General features: G+C 38.2%; 1 protein-coding gene across 1 annotated transcript in view; it reads right to left on the bottom strand.

The window, feature by feature from the left end:
- The window catches only part of LOC145772651 (uncharacterized), a 33,798-nt gene that overhangs the window by 7,685 nt on the left and 7,172 nt on the right, over positions 1-18,941 (bottom strand). Inside the window, exons 2-14 of the mRNA XM_082584518.1 lie at positions 14,283-14,367; positions 13,931-13,987; positions 13,146-13,257; positions 11,845-11,938; positions 10,755-10,899; positions 9,912-10,089; positions 7,375-7,521; positions 6,254-6,439; positions 5,617-5,766; positions 5,142-5,231; positions 4,352-4,545; positions 3,535-3,902; positions 2,628-2,770 (exon numbers count right to left, since the gene is read on the bottom strand). Of these exons, the coding sequence (XP_082440644.1) occupies positions 2,628-2,770; positions 3,535-3,902; positions 4,352-4,545; positions 5,142-5,231; positions 5,617-5,766; positions 6,254-6,439; positions 7,375-7,521; positions 9,912-10,089; positions 10,755-10,899; positions 11,845-11,938; positions 13,146-13,257; positions 13,931-13,987; positions 14,283-14,367 (1,949 nt within the window). The remainder of the gene's footprint in view (positions 1-2,627; positions 2,771-3,534; positions 3,903-4,351; positions 4,546-5,141; positions 5,232-5,616; positions 5,767-6,253; positions 6,440-7,374; positions 7,522-9,911; positions 10,090-10,754; positions 10,900-11,844; positions 11,939-13,145; positions 13,258-13,930; positions 13,988-14,282; positions 14,368-18,941) is intronic.

Raw genomic sequence — 18,941 nt, 5'->3', positions numbered from 1 at the left:
GCATTATCGACGCTCAAAGGGCGCAAGTACGATGTCTACCCACCCAGAACGCATTCTTAGCATGACACATGTGACAGCCGGCGTCAAAGCTGGCTTGCTTGTCTCTCCGACTAATCTTCACAATAGTTAAGTGAATGTAACCAACATTCTCAAGTGAGTAAAATGATTACGTCACACGACGTTGAATCGATTAAAAATGAAAACGTTTGCTAGCTGGACTGGACATAAATTCAAGCGAGATTCAAATTAACCAAAAGCCACTACATCACTGTGAGTGTAGCATCAAGTTTGGTGATAAAATTGCTGCAATCCAAATTATGGGGATCAAAAGTGGGAAAAACTAACTGGAAAAGGTGCTCTGGTACTATGACACTTCCTCAAATGGGCGATCCTACCTAACACAAAAAGCAATCACTAAGAAAATAAATCAATAGTAGGGTGGGTCGAAATTTGGACTTTTTCTCCGATTTCATTGCTACAGACTTTTTTTCTTGCAAATAGTCATAAAACGACATTCCTGAAAATTTGAGCTTGATCGGACATCATCTTCATTTCTAAAAATCGCGATTTATAAAGGTACCTGAAGCGATTTTTTCGAGGCTTGAAAATGCATTGTTTTTAATAGGGAGTTGTTTTCACAAGATTTGAAAACGTCATAACTTACTTAATTCTTATTGTAAAAAGATAATTTATACGTCAACAGATTCAATAAATTAGGAGAATCCAATTCATTGTGTATTGACTCCCAAAAATGATGACGTCATCAGTGACGTCATTAAACAGTAATTTGGAAATAGCGATAAAACTGATAATCCTACATGCTTCATCTCTAAGTTATTTGATAATGAATTAATGTACTTTCCAAACATAAACATCATGCTGGTACTTGATGACGTAATTGATGACGTCACTCACTTTATTAAGATGAAACTGTTAAGATAGCATCAAGAACAGGTGGCAAGATTTTTGTTCGCGAAGAACACTGCAGTGTTGTTCAGAAACCTGGAAATCAGTATTTAACTGTTGTCAGTCCAATATCAGGAACAGCTGAAGATATTACAAATGCTCTCATGGACTGCATCAAAAAATATAATATGGTGCATTGTGTCAAAGTAGTTGGGTGTGATTCCGTGAATGTAAACACTGGATTTAAATCAGGTGTGATAACTGGACTGGAACAACGCTTTGGTCATCGTGTGAGTTGGTTTATATGCATGTTGCAAAGTTGCAGCCAATGAGTTACCCCTTCGACACGTCTTCGCTACATTAGATGGACCTACCAGTGGTGACAGACCGTTTAAAGGGCCAATAGGGAAGCTTCTAAGTAGAGTTTAATTTGAAGAAGTCAACCCTTTATTTGTGCCTGTGAACTTGTGTAAAGATGGGGCCAGGAAATCGTTTGCTACCGGAGCACATAGTAAAAGATTTACCGACTGATCAAAGGTATCTGTACGAGATTACCAATGCCATTAGGAATGGCTATGTTTCATCTAAACTAATGTACGCAAAGATTGGTCCGTTAAATCGTTCGTGGTGGCTAACTTTCGCTTCACGTTGATACAAACTATACATCAGTGATCACAAATTGCCAAGTTACATTGCAGCAAACTTGAAAATAATTGTTGCGCATATAGTCATTCAATATGCCTCATGTTGGTTCAATATAAAATGTGAATCATTGTACAAAGACGGACCAAAGCATATTCTTAAATCATTGCAGTGCTGTTCACCTTTGCCTGATAAAATTCGAGACATTGCGTTGAAATATGTTAAAAAGAATGCCTATTTTGCACACCTGGAAAGGCAGTGCGGAACAAATCTTTAAAGAGCAATATTGTTATTTAAAATCAAGCGAATCATAACTAATTGATAACGATCCATTATCTATCAGAAACAAGCAATATTTTCCAGAAGCCATCATAGTGAAATGTAATTTAGTAATGCAGATGACGTCATCAATTACGTCATCGAGCACCAGCATGATGTTTATGTTTAGAAAGTACATCAATTCATTATCAAATAACTTAGAGATGAAGCATGTAGAATCATCAGTTTTATCGCTATTTGCAAATTACTGTTTAATTACGTCATTGATGACGTCATCATTTTTGGGAGTCAATACACAATGAATTGGATTCTCCTAATTATATTGAATCTGTTGACGCATAAATCATCTTTTTACAATAAGAATTAAGTAAGTTATGACGTTTTCAAATCTCGTGAAAACAACTTCCTATTAAAAACAATGCATTTTCAAGCCTCGAAAAAATCGCTTCAGGTACCTTTATAAATCGCGATTTTTATAAATGAAGATGATGTCCGATCAAGCTCAAATTTTCAGGAATGTCGTTTTATGACTATTAGCAAGAAAAAAAGTTTGTAGCAATGAAATCGAAGAAAAAGTCCAAATTTCGACCCACCCTAATCAATAGCCTAGCTTTTTTTCTCAGCTTTTTACTTGAGAAAAAAAGCTAGGCTATTGATTTATTTTCTAAATTATGGGGATTCAATTTTCATTTTGTCCATTAACGAATAAAAGATAGAACAACTCACAAATCTAAAATAGCGCCTCAAGTTCATAGCTAACAATAGCGTCCGAATGTGTTAACCACAACATGAGATCTTACGAGTATAACGCTTCCAAGTTGAACGTTCCCATCGTGGAGCCTGTTGACTTAAGAAATCTGGTCAGCCACTCAATCACGTGATGACTTCCGCTGCTCAAGATCGCGGGTTGGGAGAATAGGTAATACAACGCCCATTCGTTGTTCTGAAAGGGAAATTTAATTAGAGCCTCAATAGTTACATTTTAAGGTGGACGGAATAATACTTGATGCTAACCATCGAGATGTGAGAAGATAAAGTTTTGGTTATATCAAGAAGTAATAGAATGATTTTCATAAGCAACCTTCGGAATTAGTGAGAGTAAGATTGGCCAGTTCCTTTCTCTTGTCCGCATTTCCTTAAGCAACTACGCCTACCTATTTGTTACACCCTGGATAGAAGTGATTTGCGGTGATATTCCAACAACCAGTTCAGCCAGGTGTTAAACCAGAAGCCAGTTATCCGAAAGTCAGCGCTTAATCGGCTAGACCATTCCACAACACTACACGTTCATAAGTTTTAAAATTGCCTGTGTTATTGGTATTGCATCAACAATGCAGGTCACAGTATGGTTTGCGATCAATATCTCTGATGAGACACGCCTCTTGTAATAATGCGTCGTTTGTAGGTGCGATGGTTGAACGAGCCAGCATATCAGTCCTTTTTTTATACTAATTGAAGGTCTGCGCTTTGCATGCCTAAAGAATTAACATAATGCAGATTCGTCGGCTGGGAATAGAAGAACGCCAATTCTCAAACTGAGAATGTCTGTGTTCTTTCGTTTCGTAACATTTGCTTGAGAAAATAGAAATATTTTATACAATCGGTCATGATGGTTATTATGGTGAAGCTTTTGCCATTTTAAAACAGTTTCTTCCGTAACTTATTTAAATAGAAATATTTTAAAAACCAAAGTTATTAAAAAGTTACCTGGTAGACATTAATGACGTCAGAAATATAAGCAATATTATTGCTTGACTTGGTGAGGAAGCGTGCTATCGCCACTGAGCAGGCGAAGAGTGCTGCCTGTGCATCCATTGGATGGCACTGTTGCAGATGATGAGAACATTGATGGGTCAGGGCAGCCTGCCTGCTGAGCTCATGAAGTTCAGTGCTGCTTTGCATCCAGGCTCTAGCCCGGTTTGGATCATTGGAAAACTTTTCCGTGTTTAACCACTGGGCTAACCACAAATGGCAATCGAAGGAAACCTCAGCGCTTTTACTCCCTTCAATGTAGACCAAGCATAGAAAGAGCAGAACGGTCTTGTCGGTCAGAGTGATTTCGTAGCGGGTAACCTCTAAAAAAAGTTTGGATGAAAGTCATTGCAAAATATTTTACGTAATTAAGCGAAAAGAGATAGTTAGAACCTAAGTGTCTAGACTCAAACTGTTAAATTATAGAACCTGTGAATGACAGCAGCAACATCACTGGCGTACAAGCAAGCGACGCTGAGATATCAGATAAAGGATTCATGGAATGACTGCATTGGCAATACTCTTGATCCCCAAGCTAATTTATTTGTTGTTGCAACAGAAACAACTTTGTTCCTTCATAAATGGTTAAGGTTGTTAGCACCTTATGGTAACTAACTTTCATGCAAAATCTAATAACATTTTCTCCGAGGATGTGTGTAGATGTGATGTGTGAAACGTGAGACCAATACATTGGTTCTACTGAAGTTTTAGGCAAAAATTAACAAAGATGTTTAATTTTTAGTCGAAATAATGAAAGTGCATGTTCTCCTACTCGAGCTGTTGAATGAAGACACGATCTCAGCTTTAGTTGTCAGTCCAATCCCGCTCAAGTTGCACAGTAGTTCCAGAAAGAAGTCCATTGACAGACTCAACATGAACTGGACGTTCTCAGCCAGTTGGATGCAAGCTTGCCGGAAGCTGCCACGTTTTGAGGTGAACTTCAAATTCCATTTGTAGATGGCAGTCCTAAAAACAGAAAAAATTATGTCGTCTAACTCTAATAAGGTGCCGTTATTAATGACCACTTTATCACCAAAGTTATGAATTGTATTTTGTTTAGGTTGCTATGTCAATACTTTTAGTAGTGGTATTGAAAATAAATAGAAAGCGTGATTGTCTCGTCATAAAGAAGCATACATTAGTGAGAATAGCAAAAGATAACTGCAAGAATAAAAATAAATTACAATGCAAGTAAGACCATAGGGTTGGGAGCATGAATTGCAACGGACGCAGTAAAAGCAATCGTGCACATCCGAAGACAGCGTGGAAACAAAAAGTGAAAAATGAGGCAGAAAGGGTCGGATTGAATGAGGAGGATATGTGGGGAAGAATGGAGAAATCGGTCTCCTCAACTGGTGAGGAATAAATATAGATAGAAGAATAATGAAGACAGCAACCGGAAGCTGCAAAGTGACCGTCTCACGTCCTTAAGTGAAGATTGTGAATCACAGTTCAAACTTTTGTCAAACAACAAAATTTAACAAATTTCTTTAACAATCCTCTAATGCAATTTAACAACAGAACTCTAACAACAGCTTGAACCAATGATACTCAGTACTCACGCTATGGGTGTGCCATCCGATATTACAGGGTTACCCTTGGAAGGTTTGAAGACTTTCACAGCCTTTAGATATCGGGTGATGGCCAAGTACCTGCGAAAGGCGTCGATGAGATATGGTTTGGTACAAACATTCGTACAAAAACAAACAAACCTTCGCGCAACTGACTACCGTCTGGCACTACTACAAGTGTGTATGTTATTCAACCCCTTTTGCTTAAACTGTTGCATTTCGTCATGATTACAGACAGTTATTATTACATATGTATTGAAATAGGCTAGTGATTCAATTGAATTGAACCACTAGTGATAATAAAGTGTATTGATAAAGCGTCGTATCCATCGCGGATATACGATACTCTTAGCGCTTTACAAAACAGGCAGTGTCAGTGCAATCACAATACATTGAACCATCTCAATACAACACATCTTTTGTCAGTCACACGAATCAAGGAAAAATTACTGTTGCCACCATTCACCTTGTATCCCTAGCCAACATTTTCACCCTCATCTCGATAATGGAGGCAGTTTCCCGCAGCGTGTCCCCCCTGCTCAACCTACCAGCTGTGTTCTGGCCTGACAGCACAGCCCGAAGGAGGAGGTCGTCCCAATGACGTAATTCCATAAAACTGCAACGTTTAAATTCGTTAATTTGAAGTTTGAGAGCAACCTTCATCACCATCACCGAGCCAGCAAATCTGTCTTTGTAACATTGATTCAAAGACTGCAAACGTTGAATCAATGCTTCAAAAAGAAATCCAGGTAGCCTACAACAAAAATTACAACGTTTGTAAATTAATGTATCGTGGATAAAAGTAGGAAGCAAGGCCTACTGCTTGAGATATTGTACCATATATACGTGCGGAAAAGAGAAGGAAATCCTGTATAACAATTAAAATCTTTACAAAAAAGCAACGATGTTTTATGACATAAAGAAACTTTTAAGCATAAGTTGGAAGTGGAAATTAAAAGACAATTATCCCAGCCGGCAAAAGTTGTTCTTTTTACATTGATTCAACGCTGAAAGACGTTATTTTTATGTTGTTTCAGAAATAAAAAATTTTTGTAAGTGACGGGTGTTGAAAGTATACAAAAAAAATTTGTAGCATATCTTACTTTTTCATAACATCTTTTAACTGCAAAGGTTGGACAGAGGCATTGACGCAACTTAGAAATTTGTCCTTAAAAGACGTCGCCACTTCGTGTAAAGTGAATATCTTCACCAACTCCACTTCAATGTGCTCGTCCATGATTTGAGGGGTGTTGCACTGACAAGTGGGGTCGGGATTGGATGGCATGCGCCTACACAAAAAAAAACAAAAACGATTGGAATACGCTGTGGAAGCTACTTGTGAATATAAATGGCTCAAGCAATGGTCAACATCGGGGTAGAATCGCTCACAATCAACCAGTTAGTAACAAGAACAATTGAGCTTCAATATCCCAAGCTTGGAATGACAATCCTAAGTTCGTTTGGTCTAGAATCGTATGATGGTTTTTGGGTGCGCACATGTTGAAGTGATACAGCCCAGCACCCATCTATCTTACAACAATTAATTGACAATAGACACATTGAATTTTAGCCTAAGGAAAGCGTACAGGTACGAGCCTACACAGACTAAGCTTTACAACGTGATTTCTCAAAACATAAGCATCCACATTCCACACAATAGGCGTTACCTTCTAACATAGGCCAATTGGTTGGATTGAAATTTTACACAATTCACTGTTTCTCATTAGCAGTACCTGTTTCTCATTCGGCACTGAGTAGCTGGCAATATTACAACGCAACATGTGGTCTAGGAGAAGCAGTGAGCAGTGAGAAAACTCAGGCAAAAATTAAGACGGTATTTCTAAGTAGCTTTGTGGTCCAAACAAAAGTACAAGGAGTTTTAATAATCTCTTCATCATTACAGTATTCTCGTGGGAGCACATTTCTACTGCATCGCTCAATACACTTCTCATAAGCTACATGCGTGATTGGCTGAGCAGGAAAACTACTTGTTAGTGGCTTTATGTTTCTAACTTTTTCTCGACCTCTGCTACGATTGCCGTGTTCTCATCATCATGTGATGATCATATATAAAAACAAACTGAATTGAAACATACTCCAGTGGGCTATTAACCCACTTGACAAGATGTAGTTATGCTGACGCAATAAAGTACATGTACCACGCAGCAACGGTTACGTCAGGTCACGCACGGACATTTACGTCAGGTCACGCAGCAATGCTTACGTCATGTGGTTGAAGTCTGCTGGCCGGTGTGAGCAGAGCTCGAATAGAAGCGCCTCAAACAAAATGAGCGCACTGTAAGGCCTTTCCCCATACTTCTGCTGGATACTGCGGGTGATCGCAAGGATTTCTTTGCGGACCGGGTCGTAGCTGAATCAAAAAGAAAGGTTTAGTCTCTACAATCATATGTTACTTTCTAGCAGAAAAGCTGCATTGGGTGAAAATTTTATTATTGACTTGAGATTGAAATTCTCATCGCGGTTTAACTTGTCTAATCAAGTGTTGAGACTTTAACTTGAACAGGTGATACAAGATAAGATACTATTATAAATATATAAAATAAGATACAAGATAATTTCATCATCTACAGGGGGAAAGAAATTAGGAAACTGTAGAAATGCACAGTGCACACTGCACATAGCAGTGGTCGCAATGTATGAGCATTTCAAAGTGGAAAACATAATTAAAATAAACTGAGCATGCACTGGCATTGAAGCAAGTCGAGATGCCATCATAAGCTGGTATCTTAATGCAATACACAATTACACATCGATATGAGCGCGTCCACGCGGACCAACATATAAAATCGCTCATATGATAGGTGTCTTGAGCGGGAATTGAACATCTTTCATATCAATCATGATATGATGAAATGGGTGACCTATCCTGTACGGAAATACTGGCTCTTCCGGCTCAAAGACATCATGTCACGCTCCCAACAACACGAAGCGTTTGCATGGTTTCTCTCGGTCAAAACATATGGGTGGACATTCAATTAAACGTGCGAGAAACAACAACAAGCTGTAAGTGGGTCACAAAATGCCTTTTCCAATTTAAAAACAACCCTGTAAGTTAAGTTACAGAGTCACTCAGTAAGAATCGGCAAAGCACGCGTTAAAAATTAGCAAACAGTTAATTACAAGTAGAATTAGTTGCAAACGTGAATTGGAAATTAAGCTTTACGTTATACGTTTTTCGTGAACTGCCGGCTTTCAATTATCGGCTTTCAATCGACCGCTTTGAATTGTTATCTTTGAATTATCGGCTTTGAATAGACGCATAACCACATACCACGAAAAACATATAACGTAAATTAAAAAGGTGAAATGTAATTTTTAGTCTCTTTATGTTCTACTAGACGTAAGAAAAAGGCAAACAACAAATTCAATGGAACCATGGATGGAGTGGTGCTTAGAAAACGGACCCTTTAATTTCGATTGGTATAACTGGAGCTATCAATGCCTAAGATTCTCACTCAACGAAAAATTGATGTTGAACAGGTCCTAGCAAGCGAGTGTGTGATGGTAAAAATTTACTTCCAAGATGTCTGTCCCGTACAGGAGTTGGTGTGCACGGTGAACTTCATTTTGGTCTACCCATGTGTGACCGCTGAGATTCAAATGGCAAAACAAAGTGCTAAGCTTCCTTTGACAAAAGTTGCTAATGAGTGTTAGTCTGAAACCAGCTGTTCACAGCACTCAAAAGGCACTATGATATGTTTAAGGCTGGTTTTTTTTTCGATCATTTATCGGTGATTGACCGATTTTTTAGCAAAATGTCCGAAAAAAATATAGTCAATTCGGTCAAATGTCCAAAAAAAACAACGTTTCTCAGCGAAACTTAATGTTGTAGCTCAGGGGTCACCAAACTACGACCCGCGGGCCGGGACCGGCCCGCAAACTAATTTCGTCCGGCCCGCCACGTGCTGCAGAAATAACAGGTGACTACAACTGTTAAGAAAAAAGTTCTTCTTTCATGTGCAACTTGGCATTAGCAACCGTCTTTGGCTTTGCCTTTTTGTGTAATAGAGACCTCTTTGTTAAAATTATTCGTTCTTATAGTTCGTTGTTGTATGTTGAATTTGTACATTTTTCCAGCAGGCAGCCTACATGTTGGTGTTCTGTTTTTATCATTAGGTCACCGCATATGGGGACAGCCTAGGCCAAATTTGGAAAGATGTAATGTTTTTTCAAGAGCACGATGCCCTGTAGTGTATCACAGCACGGGATAACTTTTCCAGCAACCTTTCGATTTTCATCATAACTTTGCTATTCTACCGCTGACTTTGTTATTTATTGTGCTCAATTCAAGCCAATGGAGTTTCTAAATAGTTGTATATCTTTTTGCAATTTGCATCCGGCCCGCAGCTGTTGATCTCGCAGCAATCCGGCCCTCAAAGAAAAAAGTTTGGTGACCCCTGTTGTAGCTAGTCAGGAAGTGCAAATTTTGGTTTGTATCAGCTACTTGAAAGGAAATATTTTCATCAGAAAAAAATGACCAAAATAAATAAAAAATGACCGAATTTTTTCAAGTCATTCTGGACAAATGACCGAAAAGTCTCAGGGAAAAAAAAACCCAGGGTTTAAGGTAGACAGGAAAAAATAAAAACAATGACGAAAATAACACCGAGAAAGATGTCGACAAAAGAGAAAGATGGAAGAGTTACTGCAGACAACTGGTCAACCCTGATATTTCAGGATGAAGACCAGGCTTGTTTGAAGCAAAACGGATGACGATGAATGACAAAAATAAAAACATACTTAAATCTCTTCTTCATGTCATGCACAGCCTTGCATTGTGCGCATGCGTCGTGAGACAACTTGTTGGCACGATGGCAGGAACAATCGCATGGTACGAGATGAGCCTCGCACGGAATGCCGTTCCTGTAAGTGATGTATTCCTCTCGAACACGGATGATATACTCCATCGCGAGCGAACCTGGATGAATTGAAGGTTGCACGGTGAATGATGATTCAAGTGAATAAAATAGGACGACATTTGAAGCTTATAATTATAAAAGTAACGTTTGTTGGACTTGCGTAAAACGCGTTTAAGGAGTTCTTGTGTTTTGTGTGGCTATGTCGATTTATGAATGCCATATGTTTTAGAAGCACGTCGAAGTTTTTATCTGCCCATGAAAGTAATCGTCGTACAAGGTTAACAAGACAACCGAAGCTCTTGGACAAAGCAAGCAGGTACAGAACAATGTTATAAAGTTTGTGCCACCATAAAGAATGTTTCAAGGCTTCACGTCAACGAAACGTTATTGCATTCATAACGCAGTGACCCGTGAAAGATTTAAAAGCTTAACAGGCGATCCAGAGGAGATTATTGCTTTCTCGTTTCGGTTCACAGCCGTTTCCTGCATCGCTAAGTAGTGAGAACCCTGATACGACGCCCGGAAGGGCGCAGGTTCGACACCGCTCAAGGGCAAGTGTCAGTGTTTTTGGCAAGGCAATTAATAAAATGTTTGAAGATTGGCTTCCTTGCCCACTAAGTCTCAGTATAAATCGTTTACAACTGGGATTAAAAATGGAATATGACAAAAACGTCGATACATATCGCAGTTGCTGCTCAGCTCCAAACATTCAGCGTCAAACTACCTGCATCTTTCATTTCAGGAGATAGTTCCTCCGTGGTAAGCTTGTTCATAAGCTGGCTGTTCTTCATGTTTCGCCTGGCTTTCCAACAGCTGGACCTTGTATTGGCATTGCAGTGAGGGCAGGAAGGATCGATCCATTTCTCACACTGAAGATGAACATTGAAAGTAAAAAAGCGACCTCCTCAAAATCAATAATAACTATTATATTGATGCGTTTCATGTAAAGTTTAGATAAATATATGCTGGTTTTATTCTTTTCATAATATTCAGAATACCACAGACTTTCCTTATTCAACGAAATTAAATAGCAAGGTTAGAAAAAAAAGAATACTCAGGTGAAAAAACTGATTAAACAAACAGGTTTGCATTACCCAGGAAAATGTGAGGTTTCATAAAACCCTTCACACATAGCCACATTGTTCTTTTTACTGAAGTATTTGGTTCATATGCACACCACCCAACCAACCAACATGGCGACTTTTCCACAACTCAGACGCGCGTGCAACCACTGTTAAGTTGCTTTTCTCTTTACCCTTTGGAATGTTGTCCCGCCACAAATACAAGTTTACTTCATAGTATTTTGAAAACGGTGAAGCTACGAGTTTGCGGTGACATGTGAGAATCAAATAAAACAATTGGTATTGCCATAATGTAAATTGTATGCGCAGGAAACGTGATAAACCAGCTAGTTTATGTTTCAACATTGCTTCGGCATTTGACGACGTTGAAACAGCGTGAAAACGACAGCTTTGGGAAAAACATTCGGTGGAAAAGTGAAAAGTAAACTTCTTCGTATAATCATGAAGTCAGCATTGGCTTAAAACTGCTTCTGCTTCATACCTAAGCGTGGCCAACACACCTTTGTCTCTTCATGGAAAGACGTTCATAACATGTTATTGCGACGTTAAAGTAAAAATACCGTGACGCAGCAAAGCTGGTACTTCACGAGCAACGTAGCAGTTTAGAATGTTGATGCATGGCGCTCACAGCCTGTTTGTCGTGGATTTTACGTAGAGAAACTACGGTTTACAAACAAATCAATTCTTCTTCACTGATTCAACGTTTATAAATGTTAAATCAATGTAGCTTACTTCCAGTGCCAACTTGTCGCAAATGTAACAGAAACACTTTGAACATCTCTTGGTGTTGGCTTCATCAGCAGGAGCGTTGACTCTTTCAACGCGTCTGGAAAGAAATCATCAACTTCAATGAGTGAATGAAGCATCGAATTCGCAAGGCTATACGTCCTCCCAACAAAATATATTATTTTTACTGTTATCAAAAGCTTACAGACTTTACCAGACGGGTTGAATTAATGTGAAAAAGAAATTATTTGCTGACTAGAATAAAACTTTATCATGAAATGATCAATGAAACAGATTCCCGCGTGCTGAATTCGTTGATATAAAAACTCAGATGAGAATTGAAAGAAAATCTAATTCCAAATGAAATCGTAGTTCTGCAAATATCATGGTGCGTAATCTATTTGAAATTTTTAGTACACACATGAGTTTTTTTTATTTTTTTGAAATGCTCGGTCCATTTTATCTCGCAATATATTCTCTAACAGTTTGAACTTAACCAATGTAAAGCAGTGCCGTCGATTGTTTGAAGCATTTTCAGCGTAATTTACTGTAGTACATTCTTTAACATTTCTTACTTGAACGAACATGTCAATCAGTTTAAAAAAAAGGCCTGACAAGCGTTGGACGTATAGTCGAAAACGTTCGAAATCTTGTTTTCAGTTTTCTTTTATATCATGCTAAATGCCGTGTTGTTGCATGGTTTTGTTTGCTTATGGTTTAAAAAAGTAACCTCTCTACTAAAATAGTAATAAAAGTATTCTGATCCACAGATTGAAACGAGAAAACAAAACGTTAATGTCAAGTTTTTGAATGAAGACGATAGTGTTCGCCTATTTTCAAATACCAGTAAGCATTCAGAAATTTCAGTAAACTGCATACTCTTCGTTGGCTTATAATTCATGCAATTACAAACAAATTTGGTTATTTGGAAACGACTCTTAACAATCCAATACACGGTGTTATCGCATGAGGATTGTAAACTCCAAACATTTCACAATAAAATGCCTTTATCTGGCATCCATCAGCATTGCCTGTTCAACAAATAGTATTTACAAATTGTTGATGAGTCTTCAAATACCAGTAAGCATTCAGAAATTTCAGTAAACTGCATACTCTTCGTTGGCTTATAATTCATGCAATTACAAACAAATTTGGTTATTTGGAAACGACTCTTAACAATCCAATACACGGTGTTATCGCATGAGGATTGTAAACTCCAAACATTTCACAATAAAATGCCTTTATCTGGCATCCATCAGCATTGCCTGTTCAACAACTAGTATTTACAAATTGTTGATGAGTCTTACACATAAGGATGTATGGGGCAATCCGATCTGATATGGGACATTACTTCGGCCTCTTTGGTTCCAACAATCTCAATATCATCATCAATGACAATTCGAGTGTGATTTTCCAATTCTGTAAATAGTTTTGAGCTTAGAAATGCAACAAACTATACACAGCATCACATATGACACATATCAGTGGTAAGATTGGCTGAAGTTTGTAGATATAGGCAATATAGTAAAGCTTGTAACCTATACATGGTGATTCCCAGCTTTTTACAGTCATAAACTGAGGAAAAATTTAGCCGAGGAAAGAACTTACGGATCTCCTAAACATCTAAAATTGATTAAAAAATTAGAAAAATAGCTTTTAAGTATGCGAATTCTCGTACGTGATTAATTCAAATATGTGATTAGTAGTTTCCTTTAAGAAACAATATAATTTCTAAAATGAAGCCACCATTGAAACATGGTCACCATTCAAACCTCTAGACCGGATAAATAATTGCATGGTCAACACAAAAGTTTAGTTTTTTAAATTAACCAAGTCAAAGAGTGACGAGTGTATGACATTTAGCACAATGAGCACAATGAAATAAATAAGATTCCGTCATTTCTTGAAAGCAACATTTTTTCCAAAGAACATCCCGATTGCAGTAAATGATAAAAACAAAGGTCTATGTTTATTGTTTAAACGTCCAATCTCTTTATATTTTGCATACTTGAAGAATTGGTATCTGATAAGAAATTGTTTATTGTAAGGCTAACGCCAGTAACCAAGCGCAGATAAGTACAAGTCAACTTACGGAAAGGCGACTTGGCGCCACACTCGGTTTCATCATCATCTCTGGATGCGCGAGTGTCTGAAATTAAGAAACACTGTTATACTTTGAACGTATAAATGGCTCAGTGGTTTAGTTAGCAAATGGAGTGCTCTCGCTGAAGCAGCGGACATGAGTTGCGCGAAAAATAAGACATGAGTTCCATGTTTAGTGATACGGAAGACCTTAAAATGGCCTTGATTTTATTCTGTTTGCCTTGAAAGGAACTGAGAGCAACGCATATTCGCAATGGATGCAGCATTATATAAATAGGCACATCAAAAAGTACAAAAACGTTTTACAATAAATCACAAAAACAAACAATTAGCATTCCTACCTGTAATCTTGCGGTTTCCAGCTTCAGGTGTTTCTGAAATGGTTTGCTTTGTGTGAAGACTCTGTTGCACTGGCGTGGGCTGTGACTAATAAAAAATAATTTCACATCAAACTTTCGTTATGTGCTTACGAACAAGTACTTTTCTAACTACTTCAATGTTAGTAAGCCATCGATCCTTACAAAATACGCAGTATTAAAAAATTAAATGAAAACAATTTTTGTTGAGCTGTTGACAAGTAGGTAGTTAACAGGTTTTATTAAAATATGGAAGCTTGGGTCTGCTAGTTGTACTCTAGCATGATTTAATTAACCTGACATTTTGTATTCATGGAGCACGACAAAACCTACTCTCGGCTGCCCAGAAACTACTGTAAACATTTTTTGAGAAGTTCACAATCCCTGCACAGAAAGTCAAAATCCACTTGAAAACATGCTGGCAAAAAAAAATTTCCACATAAATGGTTCCAGTGCTACGGTACACGACATCTGGGCGAAACCCTCCGGCGAGACCATGTGGGCGATGGTCGAAGTGGACGACGGCCCATGTGGGCGACAGCCAAAATGAGCGGCAGCGAAAGTTCTTCAACAATTCGAAGTCTTGGGAAGAAATGCACTTGCTATGACGCTTTTGCACGCCAACGCAAATTCAACATCTGAGCGGTACCTCTGCATTAATCCAGGGACAGCATTCAGGGGCTTTAGCATGTTCTTTGTTTAACTGATGGAAACACCCAAATATCTGTGCCCTTGGACGGAACGGTGGTGACCTATATAATTTGTGTAGTTGCTTTGCAGTTCCTTTACAGCAAATATTGCAGCTCGAAACTAATATGACCTGAATACTCCGCATTCAAGCATGTTATTTTTACATCCGTACCTGCTGTGTAGTTTTGAGTGTGGCATACTAAAACAGAGGTAATGTAGAAAAATGCCGCTCACACTCACTGTTTGTTTTGAAATCGCAAAGTTTTTTTTTTCAAGACTTTTACGTTGTCTCGTAAAAGAATTAATTTGCAATGTTAAGTTCTTCATTTGTTTGCACTCCCGTCACTTGTAGATTGTCATCTACGCAAACAAACTCGGCATACGGTTCTTGCGTCAACGCTAGGGGGACTTATTCTGGTAAAATTCTGCTGCCTGTCGCTTACACCGAAAAATGTTTCAACAGAATGCACCATTAGCATTGACAAGATTATTGCGACTGACAAGTTTTGATAACGGTTAGGGAGCCTTCATAACTGACGTCAACCACTTTTTGGCCATTCCTCTTGGGAGGTCTTCGTTTGTCTCTTTTCTGAGGGGTTTCTCGCTTCACAATGTAACGCCGCAAAGCAACTAGATAAATTATATAGGTCACCACCATGCCGAACGGCTAAACTTTCGCTACATTGATCCAATGTTGAATTAATACTAAAAAGTGATTGACTTGCTGTCATGTGTATGTGTTCAAAAACATAACTAAATATTCAAAAGAAAAAACTATGTACAATACTTAACGTTGACCAGAGTGTGATGCAGAATTAAAAAAGCATAGCCTAGCTCTTCAGAAAAAATGGCAATCAGTGGAAATAAAAAGTTTCCGTAACACCCAACAAGGGCCATTTTTTTAAACAAAACGCTGTTGTCAAGACCATGAGTGATATGTTTGCAACAAAGCTCTTTTATAGTCTACACTTTGAAACGACAAAACAGGCCGTTTTTATCTGGTTTAATTGATAAGGAAATAAGTGGAAGCACAGCAGAGTGAGATGTTGTTGAATCCAAGTCAATTGCAAATTTCCTGTATTGCCATACCTGAGAAAATATTGACAAAAATATTCCATTTCAGAAAACTGGCCCATGCATTATATATAATGGAGATGACTTACACCAGGCTGCAAGTGGCTTTGAAAAACATGCATCAGAACAAACCATTTTAAGTGCCAAAAGTTTCCTGTATATTGATATTGTACTCAAATTAAAATGTCTTTTTGGTTTCAGATTAAACATTTCCATCCATATCTAAAGGGGCACAAAGTATTTTCAATTAAACTCAAGCACGTTTGGTATTTTGTATCCAAATCTGTCAGCAAATCAGTCATTTTCTACACAAGCTGGCTGGAAAGACTTTGTAAGATTGTGGAAACAACAACGCTAAAAGCATCTTTGTAGCCCACCCTGAACATATATTACTAGTAGCAACCATGGCCACCTGGAGATGCGGCCTGATTTGTCACATTTTGCAGATATTGATTACAGCTACTGTTAGTGCTTGACTGACATTTTTTGAGATGTTTTTACTTTTTGCGGTTTCCTAATGACATAAAACTTTTTTGTTGCCTTGGGGAAACAATAGCAAATGAGAAAAGGTAAGTTGAAAAACGCAAAATCAGACTGTTATTGAAAATTAACAGTCTGACTAAAATCTTCGAAATTAAATTTTCTTTGTTTTTCAACATGTGAGGATGTTAAAACCTATTGTGTCATCTGGGGATAAGAATAAAGAAAGCGTAAAAATCTAATTTTTAGAAAAAAATATTTAAACGTTCGCCCAAAGTTAGAAAAACCCGGTAATTTCTGCAAAATGTGACAAATCAGGCCGTATCTTTAGGTGGCCATGTAGCAACCTACACGCAAAGCGTATTTGTAACCTGTAGGTCGCTGCAGCAGATGGAGTGTTTTGACCGGTAGACACTTAAAAAATACGACAGTTTTCCATTTAAACCAGCTGACTGCAGTCCTGGTGACCTTTCTAGCACCCAGACAGAGAATTGATTCTTGCTATGAACTTAGTTTGGTAATTAAAAAAAATAATAATAGTGGTGGGAATCACACCCACATCAAAATTATTACCTCCCTAAGTCTAAGAGACCAAACTATTAAGCCAGTCTGTGTCTACTGATAAGTTACTTCATATCAGAAATTTTCAAGAAAGACGCTCACAATATCACATGGTTGCTGCGGTGACCTGAAAATCATAAACACGCATACGCAAATGACAAGATAGAAAAACAAAAACTAGCAGTACCGGTACTGGTAAATAACTTTAGATTAGCGAAGTTCCTGTTGCGTTGCATCTGTATTTGCAGTAGGCCTACTGTATCTTGTTGCAATGAGCACAAAATAAAACAATATTATTATACAGAAGATGGACATGTCTTCTCAGTGTGAACCTTTTTCGCCAATCCAAGGGTCGAGGGGCTCTGCCTTTTACCACCCTTGGGAAGTGGTGGCAACTCGGAGTAGATGTTTGAGCAGGTGTCAAACAGCTAGCCTACTGAAAATATTCATCATCCAATTCATGCACACCATTTGGCACAGTGGCAGATTATGTGGTCTGCGTTTTTTCCTCCTTGCCACACGCACAGGTCACAGATGCAACCATTCCCCAATTGTGCATGTTGGAGCCACTGGCGCCGACTTACGGGGTTACGGGGTGGCCACGCCACCCCGTAACCGCGGTGGCAGCCACCCCGTTTAGGTTACATTACTTACTAGGGTGCGGCTGACGCCCCGTAAAATTTAAAACTTGATCGTAGCAACCCTAACTTTTTTTTGGAAGTGAGGCTTGGTGTACAAAGCTTAAATATGAAGTTTCAGCAAAATCGAACAAGGTCTAGGGGGTCCAGATTGCAATCAAACTTTTATAGGATTATCGATTTTCCCAAATTTCAATTTTGACATTAAATTGAGTGATTTATGCTTAAAAAAACTTGAGTGATTTTTATATGTTCATGTGATACCAGCTAATTTTTGTAAATCATTGCAAGTTATAGTTTTTATGCTGTGAACAGCAACTTAGGTTTCACTTAGAACCAGTGTGTCAATTTAGGGGTAATTTTGCATACTTTGTGCAACGGAATTACTGAAATTTTTGCAGAATTAGGGCAAACAAACAAATTTAAAAAATGGTGTCTTCGGATTGCAAATTCTTTGAATTAATACCCTGTTCAGAACAAACATAAATCAGTGTTTTATACTTTTAATGTCATTTACCACAGTCCACAGCGCTGTGTAGGCTTTAGCCATAATAAATTTAATATATAAGCACTCCTTTGTTGCTTTTTAGGTAAAATTTAGATATTATATACGAAGTGACATTCTAACAATTTTGTTTTAGTACTCTATGATACATAATTACGTATCATTTCACCACAGGTTTTCACCTTAAAAAGAATTACTTCACCCACATGATGCCTACACGCAGCCTAAAGTAAGGGGCGACGTATGTCTTCTTGAAGTTGCATACAAGCACCAGTTTTATGCCCTGTATTACAGCTTGTTGTGTCAAAAACAAGAGATGTAACAAAATCTTTGCAATGCCAATCTTTAAGCAACTGCATAGTAACTTTGGACACAAGTGCTCCAGCTGTTTCTGTTGAATGGGTTGGGATTATTGGAACACCCAACAATTTAATGCCACCGATGCCAGATATCAAAACTCGGATCCTTTCATCTTGCTTTTACTTGCTTGTTAAAGTCTCCATAAGTTTTCCATCCCAATGTAAAGCACCAACAGCAGGTGGTGACCACAGAATTTTTTCTGAAATATATTGCGCTGTTTCAACTCTGTATCTGTGAGACTGTGTGACTGAGATAGGTGGAGATTTAGCTTCGAAGCATCTCCAGAACAGGTTTGAGCCACAAAATGGATAGTTACAGATAAGGCAGTTGGTGTAA

Source organism: Aplidium turbinatum, chromosome 6 (assembly GCF_918807975.1).
Source record: "Aplidium turbinatum chromosome 6, kaAplTurb1.1, whole genome shotgun sequence".
Classification (NCBI taxonomy): domain Eukaryota; kingdom Metazoa; phylum Chordata; class Ascidiacea; order Aplousobranchia; family Polyclinidae; genus Aplidium; species Aplidium turbinatum.
Note: the sequence above shows the minus strand (reverse complement) of the source record. Positions and strands in the feature narration are given on the sequence as shown.